Source organism: Haliaeetus leucocephalus, unplaced genomic scaffold (genome assembly GCF_000737465.1).
Source record: "Haliaeetus leucocephalus isolate CR32 unplaced genomic scaffold, Haliaeetus_leucocephalus-4.0 Scaffold173, whole genome shotgun sequence".
Classification (NCBI taxonomy): Eukaryota; Metazoa; Chordata; class Aves; order Accipitriformes; family Accipitridae; genus Haliaeetus; species Haliaeetus leucocephalus.
The window spans coordinates 15,409,922-15,431,158 of NW_010972609.1; the positions used below are offsets into that span (position 1 = coordinate 15,409,922).

General features: G+C 38.4%; 1 protein-coding gene across 1 annotated transcript in view; it reads left to right on the forward strand.

Moving 5' to 3' along the window:
• Positions 1-21,237, forward strand: part of TRPM5 (transient receptor potential cation channel, subfamily M, member 5) — a 38,649-nt gene extending 17,412 nt beyond the window's left edge. The window contains exons 11-24 of the mRNA XM_010563881.1: positions 574-697; positions 2,734-2,879; positions 3,654-3,766; positions 5,175-5,270; positions 7,679-7,937; positions 9,300-9,418; positions 9,950-10,082; positions 12,487-12,661; positions 15,201-15,369; positions 16,033-16,211; positions 17,554-17,686; positions 18,887-18,959; positions 19,974-20,064; positions 21,137-21,237. Coding sequence (XP_010562183.1) covers positions 574-697; positions 2,734-2,879; positions 3,654-3,766; positions 5,175-5,270; positions 7,679-7,937; positions 9,300-9,418; positions 9,950-10,082; positions 12,487-12,661; positions 15,201-15,369; positions 16,033-16,211; positions 17,554-17,686; positions 18,887-18,959; positions 19,974-20,064; positions 21,137-21,237 — 1,911 coding nt within the window. The remainder of the gene's footprint in view (positions 1-573; positions 698-2,733; positions 2,880-3,653; positions 3,767-5,174; positions 5,271-7,678; positions 7,938-9,299; positions 9,419-9,949; positions 10,083-12,486; positions 12,662-15,200; positions 15,370-16,032; positions 16,212-17,553; positions 17,687-18,886; positions 18,960-19,973; positions 20,065-21,136) is intronic.

Genomic DNA, 21,237 nt, shown 5'->3' on the forward strand with positions numbered 1-21,237 from the left:
CACAACCCAGGCCCTGTCTTGTGCCTCTGGAGTGCAATGCCAGAGCTTCCCTCCCCCCACAGAGCCAGACACAGCTATCGGGCCCCATCTCTGAGCTTCCAGACAGCTGCATCTGGCAATGGGGGAATTCACAAGGAGGGTCAAACTGCAGCACAGCTCTTCAGCTAGTGTATGTGCATGCAGACACATCTGCACCTTGCAGGGCCTTGTGTTTGTGGAGCCCTATTACCAGAAGGCACGTTTCTTTGCTCTGTGCCACTTTTGTGCCTCTGCCAGCTGTACTCCCTCCTTTCCCATATGTCTTTATGCACGATCTCAGCACAGTCGTGTTTGAGGCACTGTGAGACTGTTTTGCTCTCTTTCCATAACATGTTCTTCTCCTCTCAGTCTTTGACTGCTACCCAAATCAGGCCCATCTAAGGTCAATCAAACCCAGAAGTCTCCAGCCTTATAAGTCACAAGAACTACTGCTATGTGGTTTTCACTTCTCAGATATTACGAAAACTGCCATTTCAATCGACATTTTGGACTTTCAAGTTCGTATTTGAGGCAGCACCCCTTTCAATTCCACAGGGATCAGAGGGTGTAGCTTCAGCTCTGGCAGCCTGCAAGATCCTTAAAGAGATGTCCCGCCTGGAGACAGAGACTGAAGTAGCACGTATAATGAAAGAAGCCAATTACGAGCAGCTCGCTGTTGGTAAGTAAGGGCACCTTTTTAACAGCATCAAAAATTTAAGAAGTAACTGCCATTGGAAGGCAAGCAAGTGAAAAAAATACTGTTTCAGTTGTAAAAGGTCAACTGTCATGAATAATTTAACAGCCTTGCAGCACAGGCAGTCCCAAACATTCAAATACCACTGAAGAACGACTTAAAACGCAATCATTTTGGAAAAAATCAGTCTTCCAGGACTGACCCCTGGGATGTATGGAAGAAATTACTCTCCTGCTGCACCTGAGTTGGTGTTTTAAGTGTCTGATCTTAGTACAAGGTGTGTTACAGGGATGGGCAAGATAGAATAACCAACACGCTTCCAGGCTTGCAACAGCCTGGTTTTCCTGCAATATCAAGCTTGCTCTGTAAGGGACAGTAGAGCAACAAGTTTTGAGGTTTGTCTTCGCTGCTAAAAATAATTTGAGATTACCTCACCCAGAAGAGGGCTAACTGCACTGCAAAACTGCAGCAAGGCTCAGACTGGTTTCACAGCGGACAAGCTGTCCCTCCCTACAGCAGTACGAATTCAGGCATCTGCAATGCTGGAATGCCAAGGCCTCTCCCCTTTGCCTGGTTTAAAAACAGATGTCTGCACACAAGCTTTTCTGCTGATCTGACTTCAAGCTAATCCATACTGAAGGTAGCACCACTGTGAACAGAGGGCTTTAAAGTATGCCACACGTGGAAACACAAAGGCTCTTTCTCTCCCCTTAGAGCTAGTGCATCAAGCAGCTGAAGGCTCATGCAGACTTTGCTACATTATTTATACACAGATCACATTTTTCCCCTCTTCTCACAGGGCCATTATTATTTACAAAAAATAAGAGTCAGGCTCTATAAAATCACAGGGCTCAAGTAATTTAGACATGGAATTACAGGGCCTAATCCAATACACAGAAGTCTACTCCTTGGCTTTGGTAAGTATTAGATCTGCAATTTTAATTTCTGGCCTGGATAACACTGTCAGTATTAAGTAGAACAAACATTCTTTAAGAATGATAAATACCACATCAACTGCGAAATAAGTCTGTGTATCAGGTTATTTTAAGAGAACTTGATTCCTTCCCCAGCCCTCACAGTGTAACAACAAGGTGTAGGCTGGCCTAGGAGAGGTATGGAGATAATCAAGTGAATCAGCAGAATGAAACAGACACAAGAAGTCAGATCTTGTCTAATGAGAAAACCTTGACTTTTTAGACTGTCCTAGTTTCTGAGCTCCAGGACCGTCTTCTCTGGAAACAGAACTATGCCACAACACTCTACCAAGTCTAATATTATTTGTCAAATAGCTATGTCTTAAAACCAAGGATTTGTTGGCTATAAGCCAAAGCTGAGCTGTTCCTTTTGTCTATTCAGGAGAGTGGGGGCAGCATGGCAACTCATCCTTCAAAGTGTAAGAGGATCATCCAAGAGATACAGTTTTGCTTGATACTGCCTAAAGCTCCACTTGATGCACCTACAAATGAGGGACTATAACAAATACTGACATGTTTCCAAGAAGTTTCTTATGCTATTTGTAGAAGAACTGAGAAAGAAAATTTTCTTCTCAGGTCAAACAACAATAGGAAAAAAAACCACAAAACCCAAACCCGTTAGAGGCCCCAGGCTGAGAAGGGAGCATGCAGATAGAAAGAGGTGAGAGGGGGGGTACTGACAGATTTACTCTATACCTTTCTGCAACAGTGAGAATTTTAAAATTACAGTGACTTTTTTTTACCAAGGCAAATTATTTCATCAGCCCTCTGCCCCAACACATGTACACCCATGCATAAAGCCATAGTGAGTTATTCTTGTGTCCAGGATCATTCCTCTCTCCCACTTCCTCTTAGCTCTCTCAGGGTCCTTTTCAACTACTTCAGCCTTGCAGAAGTTTGGTGCAGCACGGAGCATCTGGTAGCGCTCAGGCTTTGCTGCCATCATGCTGTACCCTACACACATCGCTCTCTTGCCTTACATTCATTTTGTAATTTTTTTCTTTTAAATTACAAGACCTGTTTGTCTATGTTTCCTTCATTTGGCAGAACTGTTTAGTGAATGCTACCACAACAGTGAGGAGAGAGCATTTGCTCTGTTGGTGAGGAAAAATCAGTACTGGAGCAAAACCACCTGCCTTCAGCTGGCTACAGAGGCAGATGCAAAGTCTTTCTTTGCACATGATGGTGTCCAGGTAAGTTTTACAGACCCTTCCCTCACCACCTCTACCCCCAGGGCCTTTAAGCATGATGTTGTACACAGAAGAGGACAGCACAGCAACTGAAGAACCCCACAAAACATATTCCCCTAAGAGATATTCTTCGGAGAGGGGACTCTTCCCTCCCCTAGCACCATATGAAGAGGATGTTATACCCCATCCTTGACAAAGCAACACAGTTCCCCCTTTCCCCTCCCTTTCATCCAGTTGGCCCATGGACCAGCACACTGAGGAGGTGGTTTAGCCCTTATTCCATCCTGTGCTTTTTCTTCCTTCCTTGCTCACAGAGAAGCATCAGGAAAGCACTCTAAATCTGCCTGAGGCATAATGAAACTGCTCTAAGATGTGAGGTAACTCCTTGTTCAGATTCAAAGAAGAGCTTGCTGATAAAAGTTAAATCAAATTACTATTCAGCTTTGCCCTCACAACCTGAGTTCTCTCCACGTACACAAAACCAAATTAAGAGTGGTGGTACTTTTAGCTCCCAGTGCCTGACTTGCACATTCTTAGCACTACAGATGTTGCTTAATTCCACTTGACTTGCTGTTCTTTCCACTGTCCTCTTCATTATTCTTTGCATACTCAACATCTGCAGAAGGACGCACAGAGCACCTGTTTGCTCTGAAGGTGTGCCTGCTCTTCAGGTTTCCAGAGCATTCCCTGTTTTAGGAGCCACAGAACATAGGTGCATTTCATCTGCATGTATGTTTTTGTGATGTTAAAGCCATCTCTTGTTTTCTTGACTTTCAGGCCTTCCTGACAAAGATATGGTGGGGAGACATGTCTACAAGCACACAGATCCTGAAGTTAATCTGCGGATTCTGGTGTCCTTTCCTAATCTACACAAATTTAATAGCATTCAGGTGCAAACATAACTATTTGGGTGCAAGAGAGGGGATGAAAAGCCATAAAAAATATCCAGACTCAAAATCTCTCACCTAAGTGATAAAAACAGTAATACCGCCTCAGGGTGTCAACCGGGCCGCACCACTGGTAACCAAATCAGTTTTCTATAGGACTGATTTGTGTGTCCTGTGCTAGAATAGTGTCTATTCTAATACTTAAAAGATCAATGCCGTGATTTCACATAGATCACTTCTATTTTGCACAGCCCACAGAAAAGCCTGTTGGAATTCTGTCAGCTCCAGATTCTACACAGTAATGTGTGGAATATCTCCAGGTGTAGCACCGTCTATTTCTAGATTGGAGATGCCTGGTTCAAACCTCAGTATCTTATCTAGAAAAACAGCCATCACAAAGCAGTATTGTCAGCTACAAGCCTTGATAACCACAAGTCAAGCTTAAAAACACAGGGCCGACATGAAATCAATTTCAAATTCAATGTCTTATGAGATCTCTTTGTTAGTCTTCTGCAGGCATAGCTTTGGAGTTCGTAGTTTTCAGCTTTTTGTCACAGTGAAGATGGCTAGAATCTTAGGTTTTCTTAAAACAAACAAACAAAAAACCAACAAACAGAAAAGAAAAAAAAAGCAGCCAAGATACTCCAGCAGTCATAAGAATCCAGGAACTGAAACTTTAAGAAAACCTCCTAGTACTGTAAGAATCACATTCAAATCATCAGAATAGGCATTATGGAATGACAGGCTATTAAGACATATATGTTTCTTAACTGTTAAACTACTTAAAAAGCAAGAGGAAAACTTGTTTGGAACTGCTAACTTAAGACTTTTCTTCTGCCAGTATCACTAAAGATGACCTTCTTGTCATGGTGGCTGCCAGATTCACAAATTCAAGTAATTTAATGTGAAATTTTGGCAAAGTTTTCACGAGAAGGTTTAAATTATCATTCATAATCAAAGTAAGCCTTTCCAAATTTGTTCTGTTGAGGACATTTTTTGCCTCCTTTCCCTGGAAATGCAGGAGTTGACACCGTGTTCCCTACTGCTTCTGGCATTTCCTCACTTAAGTGCTACTAAGAGTAACCAGGAACAGAGCATTGGGGTACTGTCTTCTAGGACTGACTGAGGGGTTTAGTTCTGCTCAAATCCCAAGTAATTTGAGGAAACTGAGCATCCTGCTCCATTTTTGTGAAGCATGCCAATTATCACTTCTCTGAATCTTGTGGGTGACTTCAGCCTTCTTCTTGCAAATAAACAGAATTTACAGAGGTAAGGATTACACATTATTTGATAGCTTCTCAGTGGAGCAAGTTGAAGATAAGTACATGCTAGCAGTTCTGTATGAATGCCAATTTCATAGTAAAAAATTGCTAACCATCACCTTTCAACTAATGAGTTTGTTTCCTTACAGTGAGGAAAAACAGTCAAAGATTGAGCCAGAGCCATTCAGAGAGCTGGACAGTTTAGATACAGAGAGGACTCTGTTTTTTTCCAAGGAAGAAGATAGGTAAGTTTAAAACCATTAGTTAATATAACTTTTGTGACACCAGTCAAAGAACAGGACAATTCTTGTGGATTAGTGACCAACTAATGATGTAAGGAACAGCTGAAGGACCAAGAAAGTCATTACTCCTCAGAAAGTGCTGTGCCCTCTGATTACTGCTGTGTTGCTCTCTAAAAGGAATATAGAAAATAAACATGGATATATCACTGTTTTAAGGAGACACAACTTTACTTGTTCTGAGCAGGTAATTTCTACAGAACAAGGAATCTGCTTAATACCTGGGGAATCAGAAAGCATCTCCTGAGATTCCCTTCAGCTCATGATGGCTGATATACATTGGATTTAGAAACTAAGCCCCTATCAGATTACCGAGCTGAGCAGAAAGAAGGTTCTCAGCAAAACCTTACGTTATTTGAGCGCATCACTACGTACTTTCCTACAAAGGCAGCAACAGAAGTACTTGCAAACATCAGTACTTGACAATTTTATATTAAGTCAGCTTCCCACCATACCAGTGTTCTTCATTTATATTTTAAAAGATGGGCAGGCCTGAGGAACCCAAGGTACAACAACAAACTTATGAGTTAGAGGGACCATTACACAAATGGGTAACTGAACACAAAGATTGTCAGTTGCTCATGGCCATTCATAGATCTGTGATTCAGAACTTCTGTATCCCACCCTATACCTCTGCCACAGACTCATCGCCAAAACCTGGGAGACCACAAGGACTTCAGTCAGGATGGGAAGACTTTTGATTAGCACAATGTCATCTCAATGGCTAAATAGTGCTAAATAGGCACTTGTATTAAGCATGTGCTTTTCAATGATTTAAAGAGAACTTCAGAAATATGTGAACAACGGTAGTGAGGAAGCATCATCCACGGTATGAAGTGCTGGACCAAGTCAGAGTTATTAGGTTCTATTTTTACCTCTGGCATTTAACTGCCAGTATATTGGAGAAAATCATTAGTTCTTCTCTCTCCCTAACCTATAAAATAGGTGTAAAAGCATCTGCCTCTTGGGAGCTATTTGTAAGCAATGTCATAAAGCACTTCCATATCCCTAGTGAAGTGTGGTTTGGTCATTACATTGTGCGTTCCAATTGCTATTATCTTAGCAATTTATTTTAACAAAGAGGCTCTCTCCATCCCAGACCTATTTCAATGTCTTACAGTAAAGCTGCAATTATCTGTTTATTATATTAGCCTGTTACCATGGGAATGTATCTTATGATGTCATAAATTGAGAGGTAGTACAGAATTGGGCACATAGAAAAGACTGGCTGTGAGGAGAAACTTTTCCTTGTAACAAATGTATTTAATAATTAGCAAGAACATCAGGGGAAATTAAAAACCAATGAAGAGTCATTGTTTATTTTTTGTGAGGTAAATTGAAACCATACTCTAGTGTGCACATCCTTTGTTAGAGATCACACCTCTCCGAGTCAGAATCACAAAATTAAAGATCCAATAACATCCCTAGCTTACACAGGAGAGCAATTTACGTGGAAACAAAACCTCACACTAAGATCAGATTGCTATCAAATACAGGGAACTTGCATTTTCTGCGCATGATAATTTCCATTGGCTATAGATCACACTTAATGTTCCAAAACACAGCAAAAGCAACTGTAGACACACAGGTCAAATTTCCCTTCAGTTTCCGAAATACTTGTGTAATTCCACTATAGTCAAAGACTACCTTAATAAATAATTTACAAGGTCAACTTTTTTTGCTAAAAGGCTTCTGTATTAATTTTTCTGCAATTTACTCTAATTTAATTGTAAAGGGCAAGATGCCAGCGCTTACAGTTGTGTAAAGGACTGAAGTATTCCTTCACTAGTTCTCTCAGTCTTCAGCGAAGACAGTCAAGAAACACATGCTTAGTATGATCCAGCACTTTTGAGACTTGGTCAAAAAGAAAAATTGCTTCAAGTCACAGCAACAACAAGAACTTCTGCATGCAAACAGTGCAAGAAATTTTTAGAGCCAAAATAATTAAGAACTGACTCACAAAGTACATTGGCCATTTGCTCTTCTTTCCTATTAAGTAGGATGATGAAGAGCAATTAGCCCACTTCCCCCTCTCCTTGTGTATTTGCACAGTGTTTGTGCTACATGCAGGAACACAATGAAGTTGCAAATCAAATTAACACAACAAAACTGCAATAGCAAAAGCATGCATTTAAGTCTGATGTGACTTTGTTTTTCAAAACTTTCTTTTTGACTTGAAATATTTCTGCTATGGTAATGTGATTGCTCTGCCTTCTACAGCCTTCCTCCTTGCCACCCCCAGTGTCTGCCTGTTACTTTCTTACAAGAAGCTTTATATAAAGTAATACTGAGCCTATTCCCATGAACTAATTTTAGGAAATCGTCACCAAGCCTATATTCTTTTTGTTTTGCAGAGGAAATAGTAAATTGGAAAAGCAGAACCCTTCTGAAAACACAGCGTGGGCGACATTCATGTTTACTCGGTGGAGAAAATTCTGGAGTGCCCCTGTAACTGTATTTATGGGGAATGTTATAATGTACTTTGCTTTTCTGTTTCTATTTACGTATGTCCTTTTACTGGACTTTAAGCCACCTCCACCTGAGGGTCCATCTGCTAAAGAAATTATACTTTACTTCTGGGTTTTTACCCTAGTCTTGGAAGAAATCCGGCAGGTCAGTAACATACAACATCTTAGCAGTAACACAGTAAAACTTGAAGCAATATTTTGAATAGATTTATGATCGTATAACTGTACAAGCGTGACGATTTCAAGTGTCAGGTGCAGTTTTGCACAGAAGAGCGATACAGAACTTACCTTATCCAAAACACTCCACCTCTCTCTCCCAGAGCAAGCTCTTCCTCCACCATACAAACCTGTAGCTCCACCTCTGTTTTTCCATCCTGCTCCAGCCATAGCCAAGTCAAGTGGGCTGCTAATATTCAGGTGTCCTTCACTTTGCAAAGTTTCTCTCTGATTTCATTCCCCAGAACTAGGTCGTCCCACCACCAATAATTGAAGTTACATTCTACAGCTGGAAACACAGCAGGCAACTGTAATCCTTTTAAGAGATTCTTCCCCACTGGGGACTATTTTTAAAAAAAAAAACAAATAAATGAATTCAGATTATTTGTATATTTCCTAAGATAATTCTCAACTCAAAACATTAGCAGATCTCTTTTGGGGTTGCTTTTCTAAAAAAAAAAACAAACAAAAAAAACACAACAACAAAAACCAAAACAAAAAAAACAACCAAACAAACAAAAAAACCCCAACCCCTTCTCCATTACTCTGCCAGTTACTGGTTTTGGAATGTCCTCAGCTCAACAATCAAAATAATGTGTGAACAATGGTGCTAGTGTGTTGCCAACTGTGGGTGCATAAAGCTGTCCTCTTTAGACACAAAAAAGCAGTTATAAACATTTACTCTGGAAGAACAAGTAGGTGTTCATTATTTAGGCAATAGGCACAGTGAAAGGGATCCCAATTTTTTACAATGTATTTGAAATTATGCAGCAAGGCCATAATCAGAGAAGGACATGGAAAAATATTTGGATCAAAGAACACTTCATTATAAACCTGTAAAACATGGAAGAGTGCCAGGCTAAAACCCAGTTAAGAAACCCAGCTCTGTGCCTAGATAACCAAACGTGCACTCACTGACAATTCCAATATACAAATGCCAAATCTGTTCATGCTGTTTAGATAGCAATGTCTAGAAACTGAACTTTGACTGGAAGTTGTTGTATTGTGTAACAGTCCAAATGCTGACAAAATCTTAAATCAGGCCTCAAAAATTCTGAAGGCTAATATCACAAGAATAAAAAGACTTGAATTTTTTTCTTTTTCATCCAACTTTTGTGTTTTAAGACAGTAAACCAAGCTTATGTTTTCAAATTTTTTTCCTGTTACACTAGCAATTCATTTTTGCTCTTTGCAATGAAAGAGAAAAAGGAAATAGGTATTACATTAAAACTCACAATGAAATAATGAAACTAGAAACAGATCAATACCAATGATTATTTCTCTTTTTCAGAGTTTCTATACAGATGAAGACACAAATTTAATGAAAAAATTTAAACTGTATGTGGAGGATAACTGGAATAAATGTGATATGGTGACCATCTTCCTCTTCGTAATTGGGGTAATCTGCAGGTATATATCTGTTCCATGCGATGTGCTCAGCATCAGTAGCAAGGGCTATGTATGTCAACTGACAGGAGAGTCATGTGCACATGAGGACAGACTGTGACATTTACTTCTACAAGCTTTGAGACAAGTTTCTGCAATAAAAGCCTCTAAAATTCTGTGGAATCATAGAAGTTGCTCAAGAGACCACAGAAAGACGTATCAGTATATTCAAACTCACGTACAGAAAAGCTCTGCTTTTTTTTTTTTTTTTGACGATCACTTTTATTCAATGTATAATATCTTTCTTTTTTTTTTTTTTTAAATAAATCTCATTGAAGCCAAGACAGAGAATACAGTGTCCCTCCATCTTCTGGCTATTTCTCATCAATGTACAGACATTATATCACATTCCTTTTATAGGCTTATGCAACCACAGCCCTGAAGCACTTGCTTTTTCCTAACTAGGCTGTGCCTGGAAACTGAGTGTAATATTTGAGAAAATACTTCTCAGCAGTACTTGCTGAGATCTGATATTTCATTTCATGTGTTCTGCAGGATGCTGAATTCGACTTTTCAAGCTGGCCGTACAATACTTGCCATTGACTTTATGGTGTTTACACTTAGACTTATACATATTTTTGCAATTCATAAACAACTTGGACCAAAGATCATAATTGTGGAAAGGATGGTAAGTGTGCAGTCTCTCTCAGATAAATACTTGTGCTTTCTCAAAAATGGAGAGTAGGAAATCTTCTCTTTACAAAAGAAATCAGTGTATAATCAATCTTTTTATTTTTAAGGCTTGTCATTCTGCATATATTCCCTTATTTATCATGAATATTAGATGCAATAAGTTTGAAATAGATCCTTCCAAGCTGGTCCCAATTTACTAATCTATGTACCTTACCTAATCGTTTATCCTCAGATCTGACAAATGAAGAGTAGAGTGTCTTTGACTTACTGCTGTTCCTCCTACTTCATAAGCTGTGCGCATTCCAAGCAAAGACCTCAAACAGAGGACAGGCCATTTATAGAAGGACAGGACATTTACTAAATGACTCTGCTCTGCTTGGGGAAATAGATTATGTTGTCTGCAAAAAGTGTGAAAAAAAAAAAAATCTGTGAAAAAGGATAGTTGCAAGTTTCCCACAGGAGTTATTCTTACTTGTACTTTGTAGCTCCAAGTTACAATGAAAACATATATTAGTACTTTGTGAGCTTATGTTGGAAGATGTTGATAAAAGATTTTTATTTATTACCACTCTCCTGCAGGAAATGAGACAGTAGGACTGCAGTTACTCTGCTTGGGTATGCATTGATATGTTAAAGTAGTTTTTTATTTAGGCATGTTAATCCTCTAGGCCAATTAACTCATGGTAACTGATTAATAGGAGTTCATCTAATTGTAAGTGCTATTATAGAATCTACAAATACTTGATTTGTGACTCACAGCAGAGCTCAGTAAAAGCCCTACAGTCTAAACACGCCTATACATTGAATAAACAAAACTACCAAGCTATTTGGATTTGTCTACAAATGCAATAACTGGAACTCTAACATGACATTTGCTTGGAGTAGCAAAAGGGCAAATGGCAAATAAATATTTGTTCTTGAACATTATCTAGCTTACAGCATTAGCAGCCTTTTATTGTAAGAGAACAAGTCAGATCTACAGCTCCTAACCCTTCCTTGCTGTATACCAAGTTAAACCAGGGCCTTGAACAAATATGGTGATGGGTCTACTATGTTGGCATCTAAAGTCCTATAACACACAGATAAAGAAAATGCAAATAAGAACATAAACAGCAGCCTAGACAAAGCCATAAAATGGGACCTTTCATCTTCCCCCCCATCCAAGCCAACACAATGCCTTAGCTTTGGTAGCTCAATGTTGAACCTTACATCAAATGAAAGAACAGTGGAAGTTACTTCAGCAAATGATAACTTCTCAGAAGGTTCATCAAGTGGGTTCTGGCAAGTTCATTTCCCTTACTTAAACAGAGAAGCAATCCAAGATTGCCTCTTATTGTCTTTCTCCTTTTTAACCTCACTACAGAATTGCTGAAACATGCTGAAACATGTAGCTGCTAAAATGGCAGTTCAATGCCAGAACAATGCCCGTTCACAGAGAGACTGCAGATTGGTAAAAAATATTTCCAGACTTGCCACTGCTCTCTTTTAACTATGACACTGTTACAGTCCTGCAGCATTGCTAAATTTTTAATCATCCAGAAAACAAAATAGATTGATGAAAGTCAGAGAGACATCAACTATGTCTTGCCTCGCTTAGATACCATGGTTCTTAATAGAACTCCTAGTAACATCCTGGAGGTCTGAAATGCCTATGCTTTTGGGTAACTGCACAATCCAATAATCTAATTGAAATGAATCTACAGTCCCTAATGAACTCTGTCAGATTAGATGGGAAGTGGATGAAGTGTTCCTCGTCCACCAGGGAAAAAATAGATTTTTTTTTTTTTTTTTTTTTAAGTGTTTTAGGATTCAATTACTTCTGCGTCTGTAGAGAAACACTATGTTTAAAAGCAGGAACTCCTGAAAACAATCCCTCAGATGAATTACTTAGCTTGAAAACCCAAGACAGAAGCTACCTGATCCTTGCAGCCTTCAATGTCTGCTGTATCAGTGGTTCAGTATTCATCAATGAGCACCGTTACCAGGATTCACTGCTGCAGCAGAAGTCTTGTAATTCACAGTATAGCAGTCAATGGTACTATGAGATCTCACAGAAAACCTGCATTTAAAAGGTACAATGAGATTCACTTAAAAGATAAAATGTGTTTCATTTAAAAACGTTAGATGATTGAAAAGCAAGATTTTAATTTAAAACATGCCTTTATCTAAATGAGCTATCAAAGAAAAATACTGATTACAGGTGAAGAACAATGTAACAACAGCAAGGTCAAGAGAGGAATTCTGTGCATAGAACTGTATCCTATTCTACCTTCTTTAATCTAAACAAGCTTGTAAAGAAACAGAATTATTTGAGCCATTTTCATATAGAAAGACTACCGTTCTTTGACTATGCTATTACAGTCACCTCTCCTTTTCTCCCCCCCCCCCCCCTTTTTTAGATGAAGGATGTTTTCTTCTTTCTGTTTTTCTTGAGTGTGTGGCTCATTGCCTATGGTGTGACAACTCAAGCTCTACTTCATCCCAATGACAGCCGAGTGGAATGGATATTCAGAAGGGTGCTTTATCGTCCCTACCTTCAGATATTTGGCCAGATTCCACTGGATGAAATAGACAGTGAGGAAATTTCTTTCACCCCTAACTTGGCCGTTTTTGAATGCACACTTCTGATTAGAGCATGGAATTCCTTCCCAGTATTGTCTTTTTTTGTTCATCTTTGTCCTGCAGGCCAAAGCTTTCACATTACTATGATATAAATAGTATACTTGCAAAGAGATAATGTGCATTGTGGAATTACATTGGAGTATAAGAGTTGGCGCTATTTAGACAAGCTGTCTGAAATATTCACACAAGGATTTGCAGTTTTAAAGGGTGGCATAGCTTCTTTCACTTCAGTCCATTTCTGTTCAGTTTAACCTAGACCAGATAACCTTGTGTAAATTGAAATAATAGCATCTCCATACATTTTGGCAGTAGTTTAACATGACAGTGTTAAAGCAGTACAGCTCTGCCCATAAGCAAACACTTACATTTTAGAATAAATATTCCTCTAGAGCATTTATTGACTCTGGAGGTAAAGCTGCCCAAATCAAATAAAGCTAGTAATTGCCTATGTGCAACATTTCAAACAAAACAACATAAAAATAATCACAAGACACGGAAATACTTCACATAATAGTTCAAAGGCAACATTTCTGATAGGTAAGCAGCTAAAATACAGAATAGGTCATCTTCCAAAGAAGTCTAAAGTAATGCCACAGTATTTGGCCAGAATAACAGTGCTAAATGTCAGTGGCAATATTGAAGTAGAATTCAAACTTGAGGTCATATAGATGGAACCAAAAAACTCCCATAGACAGAAGCAAACCAGTAAGCATTCTTTCATGTTCACTCTGCTTAATAAGAAAAAGCGTATGTCTTAGAAAAGCCAAAAGAGTCTGAATGAGACGAGAGAGCAGGGGTGTGATTAATCTTACTTAACTTTAAATGCCTATGGTGTAAGCATGCCCAGCACAACCAATCACTCTTATTTCCATTAAAGTAATTGGAGAGAAACAAATATTTCTGGAATAGGAGTAATCTCATTCAGAAATAGGTCAGATGTAGCATTCCCTAGAAATGTGTGTTTCTCTCCATTGAGACTCCAAAGGGTGTCTTCACCTGGATAAATAACTGGTTAAAAGACAGAAAAAAAGAATTAATTACATGGGCAACTTCCAGAAGGGAGTAATTTGTCCTGGGGCCCTCTGGGGCTTATTCTGTCTAACATCTTTATGAAACATACAGAAAAGCAGATAGGTAATGAGGGGAACAAAATTTGCTGATGAAACTACATCACTGGGTAGTAAAGACTAAAGCTGACATATAAGAGTTGCAGAGGACCCTCATGAGTGCTACATCATCAAATGAAATTCAGTGTAGATAAATATAAGGTAATGCACTTGGTGAAAGCAGTCCCAGCTGTGGTGAGCTTTGATATAACTGCATGCTCTAAGGAATATGATCGTGGCGTTATCCATGGCAGTGGGGAAAAGAATTATTAGTGAAAAAATGGAGAACAAAAAAGTAAATATCATTATGCTACTCTATATTTGTGGATTTAATTCATACCTGGACACAGGATACAGGGCTAGACCTCTAGTCTGATGCAGTAGGATTCTTACCAATCTCGACTCCAAGCTCGAATTTACAAAGTAGTTTAAATTTAGAATAAGGAACCCCATTCCCAGCTGTTACTGAGTTTTCTCCTCTAACACGCGTACCAGCACGAGGACTGCAAAGACACAAGTATGTGGGGGAACACAACTGCTAAATACTCAAAGCGAGTTTGACTTTGGGAACTCAAAACTAGTCTAAAAAGGATACAGCCTTTTCAATACAATGCCCCTTTTCTGAATGTTACAAAAGGCCAGTTACAGCCTTGTCAATACAACCCCCCTTTGCTAAACATTACTAAAAAGCCAGCTGTGACAGCCATCTTGCCACTGAATGAGCAGCCAAGTTCTGGAGGTCTGCATTGTCCTAGGGTTGCAAACCTCCTCTTGCACATTAAAGCAATGTCTCTTCTTGTACACGACATGATTACATTTTCACAAAATTAAAAACATTGGATATTAGTTCACATAAATGATCTTTCAACTGCAAGAATTAGTTCAGTAGCTCAAGCAGCCAAAGAACTGTCCTTTTAAGGTTAAAAGAGTCTTGTATTTACGGTCCTGCTAGTAGTCAACAAGGGCAGTACAAAAATACTACCACAATATTGGGTTTAAGCTTTCAATGATTGTAAAATATTCAGAACAAAATTATGCTACTGTTTATATGCAGCCAAGATTAAATCTCATTTTAGTAATCAATATCATCATTGTCCTTGATTTGTATCTTAACAGTAAAGGTACTAAATATACACATCCATCCATGTCACTAGCTCTTAAAAAAGACATGTTTAGAGATATTAATTCCGTTTTTATTTGCATTGAAATACCTATGAAATATATTACTTCAAACCTCAAGAACAATTTATAATTCTTGCCATTCTTTGTTGAAAGTCAGAGATTTTGCTCACCAAAATACAAACCTTTTGTCTCCACTCCAAGAAATACATGTGGCAGTAGGATTTGTCAAAACTATTCTTTTATTTCTCTATCTTCCTTTGCAGCATCACGAATGTATCCCAGGAACTGTACATTTAATCCACTGCAGATTATGCAGGAGAACTTGCCATCATGCCCTAATAGCTATGCCAACTGGCTCATCATACTTCTGTTGGTCATCTTCCTACTAGTCACAAATGTTCTCCTTATGAATCTTCTGATTGCTATGTTCAGGTAAGAGCGATTTCAGCAAGTATCAAGACAGAGGCTGCAAAGGTTTAACTGCACACCCACATTTACTACATTGCTGTTAGCTGTTCATTTTGGAATGCACTAGTGATAATAGTAATGAATATTATTTGGGGATTGATAGGTAGACTTTTGTGATCATATAGTTCTTAAGTTATCATCGTCCTTACTCCAGTCACATTAAAGACAAGAAGAAAAGAAGCCTCTTTTACTGCTAAAAATTCAATTAAACATGCATAGAAGGGTCTGGATCCCTGGCTGTGCTGCAGCCCAAGTCTGCAGGTGCAAAGCAGCTGTAAACTTGGCAGACTTAACAGTGGATAATTTGCACATAGGGGAAATGCTTGTCATCATGGCTAATAATGATTCATTTGGTTGAAGAACTGATGTGGCATGTTTGCTGATCTTGCCTGAGTGAAGTGGAATTACCTTTCTTTTAAAAAAAAAGAATGTATTTTTTAACATTTGAAGACTGCAACTGCAATTATTTTAATATCTAATAATTTGCACAAAATTTAGATTAAATTAACACTACTTGCTCAGCTTGCTGTTCCTTTTTTAAAGTAAAGGTGGGACTAAATTTTGTAATAATAAGCTTTAGCTTGTTGCACTAAAAACAGTTATATACTTTTTTTCCCCCACTTACAGTTACACTTTTCAAGTTGTTCAGGGCAATGCAGACATCTTCTGGAAAATTCAGCGCTACAACCTGATAGTTGAATATCATGGCCGGCCTGCCTTAGCACCACCATTTATCATTATTAACCACATAATTCTGGTTCTCAGAAGAATCTTCAACAAAACAGAACATAAAAAAGAACATCTGGGTGAGTCGTTAACAAACACCTAGCAACTGGAGACCCTGACACTCTCCTACAACATGCTGCATAGCCAAAACAGAAGAGCACTTAAGATATCCTTAAGCCAAGAGTCACAATTTATTTTTAACAAAGAGTGCCAGGGGAGTACAAATGAATAATTAAGGCTTATAATGTACCTCAACCATAAACAGTTTCCCACAATGCATTTCTTTATGCACCATAGTTATTACAACAAAGGTGTTGACATAAAACTGGTTAAAGGGATTTGGTTTCTGAAGATATAACAATGGATAGGTTTAACGAATAGTTATTTCATTTGGTCCTGAATTTTAGTAAATATTAAGTACAGACAAACCTAAAAACTTATACCAAGTCTAAAAATCTACTAGGATTAGTGGAATTTCCCAATACAGAGACATGGAGAGAGACCAAGCACGCTTAGAGAAACGGTGGGCCCTTAAAAGTTATAATTAAAAAGGCAGATGAAGTTCAGCTAATTACAGAAGGCGTTTGGGGGCTTTCTATAGTGATGGCAAACTTGGCCCATCTAGTTTAATAGTGTCTGATACTAAGCCTATTTACTCCTCATGGGCAGAGTGATAATGGGCTTTGGAGCAGAACTGTTGTCAGACTGGACCAATTCAGAGCCCTATGACTAGCCTCCCTTTCAGGGACACTCCTTCTGGCTTTCAAACCATGCTGCTGAAGATCCTTCAAACAAAAAAATTTCTCCCCCCCTCCCCCCAAGAAAGCATGTACCTGACTGCTCATGTTATAGATTCAGTAGTGTTTGGAGCACGCAGCAAGTGTGCCCTTACCAATCTTTAGGAAGACACAAAACTAGTATGGTACCTTCAAAATATGTCTGTGAAATTGAGGTCTGTTGTTGGCTGGGACACTTGACAACAACAGGCTTTATACTTCAAGGTGGAAGGATTTATTCACAGTTTGTCCTTCCTATTTATAATTGTTCTAATAAAAAAGCTTAGATGACAAAGTGCACCTAAACATAAAGATCTGCTCATTAAATACTTTGAGGCTAAAATATGTCAGAAGTCCAGTAAGGTTGTAAATGAGTTTAAATGGAACCACAGAAATTGGTCCATGCTGTTCTTTAGAAAACTCAGGAGTCACATCCAACTGCAAAAAGGTCTATTGCCTTCCATCACAAGAAAAAAAAAAAAGTAGAAAATACTTATTTTACACTGCATTTTCATAACATGACACTGCTGCAATGGCAAAGGACCTGCAATGGCAAGACTTCATTTTTCTTTAGCACAGCAGCCTTCCATTACTAGTATAAGAGAAAAGGGAGTAAAATATAATTCTTAAATTTTCTTTCCTACAGAAAGAGATCTTCCAGTTGGCCTAGATCAAAAAATCATAACATGGGAGCTGGTGCAAAAAGAAAATTATCTTGTAAAGGTTGAACAAGAAAGGAAAGAAAGCAATGAAGAAAGGCTGAAGACCACATCTAATAAGTATGTTATTCTGACCCACAATAAGTGTACCTTGCAAGTCTCCAGCTTTGAATGAGATAAATATTCAGGTGCTTGTAAAGTTTATAGAGAGTCCAACTAGAATGCAGTTAGGAAATATGCAGTCCATGAAAAAATATGAGAAGCCAGCATTGGTACAATATTAGAATGTTTTTTGGCACTCTTGAAGTATGTACAAGTACAGACATGTAAGCTCCAGCCAAATCTGCAGTCAAGCTCAATGAAAATCATATTGATGAAGAAATGGTGGAAGAATAGTTCCTTTGCTATACTGCAGTGCATATACTTCCATCCTCTGTAGGAATACAGTATTGACTTTTGAATGAGACTTTTGAATGGAAGTTTAAGATATCTTGAATTACCCCCAGCCCACACATGAAGAATAAGAACTATTTACAGCTTTATGGCATGAGACTACAGTTTTCCACAAGAAATTAATTATATTGGCTCTAAAATTGTATTTAATTAACTGACTTTCCATTTAAATACTTCTCTAAAATATCTCCCCACTAGGAATATAACTTAAATTGGTATAGTATTCTAAAGAGAAAGTCCTAAATTATTATTCAGATGTTTACTCCTTTAAGTGAGACACAAAGTGAAGGATGCAGAAAGCATGTGGACGATACAGTGATTTGGAGGCACTATGTGGAAGTTGTCTATACAGCCCCTGTGGACTGCATGGAAGAAGGGATTTGACTGTCAAGCCAGCTTCCAAAAATGAAACCTCCTATAAATTTTAAGTGGCTCATCTCCCCTGAGTTGATGGAAAATATTGTGGCCTCAGTTCTCACAGCAGGATCAGTTTACATTTGGTACAGGTGAGACCTAAGTGGCTGGAGAGACAGAGCTGGACCTAAGGCTCCTTTCTGCTGTCCTTGATTTCCACAGCAGCTGGGGCTAAGTGACCCTCACCAGAAGCTGAAGGGGTGCTGTAATCTGTGTGAGTTTATGAGTCTCTGGGCAACAGGTCCATGAGTGTTCCAGAAATGCTGCTCTGTTCAATAAATACTTGCAGGAACACCTCAAAAGGACAAAACTTTTAGGGGGCTCTGGGATGTCTCAGCAGCACAGAACTGCCAGCGAGGGGCCATGGCTCTAGTAAGTTACATGGGTTTTGTGTTTTAGGATTTCTTCTGAGGCCTTTCCTTTTTGCTCAGCACGTCTGCTTTGTTTCCACAGGGTGGATAATTTGTCTAAATATTTTAGTGGATTGAAAGAACAAGAAAAGCGGTTTAAAGTTATGGAAGCCCAGGTAAGCAATAGTTTTATAGGCATTTATATCAGCTTTAGGATTTCACCATGTTTGTCTCATTTAATGGTGGTTTGGCAGACCCTATTTAGGGATAAAGGGAAGGAGAAATGCATCTGTATTATGGTTTCACTTTCATAATTGCTTTCTCTCTGGTGATATACATATGTAAACAAACATTTCTGACCTCTAGTAGAAAGGAGAAAGGGAAATACAGCATTTCTTGCTCTCTTTGCTAGTCTGCTTGAGAAGTGTTTCCTTCCTTAAGGATGCTTCTGGAAGCAAACACTTAAACTTCCCTCCTCCGTTCTCTTCCTCCTCCGAACCTTTTCTTTCTTTAAAACTGCCAGCTTTGAAAATACCTGTATTCTGTCTGATCTGACCTAGACTAATCTTCTTGGACATCAGTTTTTCTAATTTTCTTAGACACCAGGTACCAGCATCTCAAAGGGAAGTGTCTAACACACAAATGTGAAACACAAATAATAGAAGGAAACCCTATCTTAAGCTTTTAATGACAAACCCTTGAAATATAAAAAAAATTTTTTAACCAGTCTGAAAATGCTCAGCATTACCATGTGCTACGTAGCACAACTGTTATTGTTTTCTTTGTCCCTAGAACTCTCCAGTGTAATTTTGGCCTCACTGAAAGTTCCTTATCTTAATACTCCCATTGCAGTTTCCCTCCCCCTTCTTATCCATTTTATGGCTTCCTGGAAAAAGTCATGCTATTCAATGAACAATGTTGACACGAAATACAGGTCCAACAGGAACACACAAGAAATGCTCTAGTAAGTTTGTGCCAACCTGAGATAATGCAATATACTCACAAAAAAGGGAAGGCATTTAATACAAATCTTCACCCAAGACAGTTCAACCATTTCTTTAAAATAAAATAAAATGTGGTATCTCTGATGCTGCTTCAGTCTGCTGCCTAGATTATTGTTCTTGTAAATTTAAGAATCGATAAAGTACTACAAAAATTAGCTGACATAGAAATCACTACCTATTTTGTAGATTTGCTACTGTACAGCTGTTATCTCCTCAATGGCAGAGGTTTTAACCAAAACCAACCTCTTGTGCAACCAACCAGCTCCAAACTATACATGTAAGTATTGAAAACAATCATGGAAAAGCTAATTAATACAGCTGAACAATTTAGTTAAAAAATGCAAGAAAAAAAAAGATTGGAAAAGAACCTCATAAGGAGGTACCTAGACATTAATGGTAATATAAACAAGTAACAGAATATTCATACCTCAGAATGAAAAAATTACTTTTTGCAAAATCTATTTAAAAGCTTTGGTGAAATGACTGTCGCTTAGTGCGAGTTAGAATGATCTCACCCAACTTTAAGCATGTAAATAAGTATCTATTTGCCACAGGGTTTCTTGAGAGGATTGTCTTGGGAGTTTCTTGAGTCAATGAGATAGTACTACCAAAGTATTACCAAAACATTTAATATGGATAACAATAATGATTAAAAATACAAATTGAGCAAGCGCCCTACTTTGTTTTAATCATGCACAGCTTGTTTGCCTTCAGAGCTGCAACTATTTCTGTCAGTTAAGAATCTTGTCCTGTGTTCCAGGGCTCCACTGTTTGGAGTTCAAAACATCAGAGACAGAAACAGACTATTTCTCAGCCACCGCAGGATATCCAACACAATAAAGATTTTGGATATTCTTCTTAATGATCTATTTCAATATCTACCTACCACTATCTGTAACACAAAAAGCCCTCCAAAAACCATAAACTGAACATATATATACTACATGGGAAAAAAAAGCAGCTGGAAACTCAGCAGTCATGACATGACTAGACCTCGAGTCAGTCAGACTCAAACTAACCTCAGACTTGACTTAATTCTGCTAGAAGCTTGTAAAACACATATGTAAATTGCTTCATTATCAACATTCCAGTAAAAAAAACCCATCCTGTAGCATGTTCACCAGACATTGTAATACTGTAACTGCATAAAAGTCAGAAACTTAAATAGCCACAAAATAAAGAAGAAACCTGTTTCTGTCATTTACGGAGCAAATGCAAAGTAATAGAATCTACAATATCTTTTTGTTGTGGATTAGTTTCAACATTTTAAAGTTCCTTAAGCAATTACTATTATGGGCCCCTTGTCCTAAGGCTTTTAAACAAGCACATGGCTTTTGCAATCCTATTAGGTGTGAAGAATGCCAACACAGAGGTGCCTTCGCCAGGAAGAAGGGAAAGAGAAGAGCGTGCAATTCAGTCTGAGACTGACATCACATACGTCGATAATTAA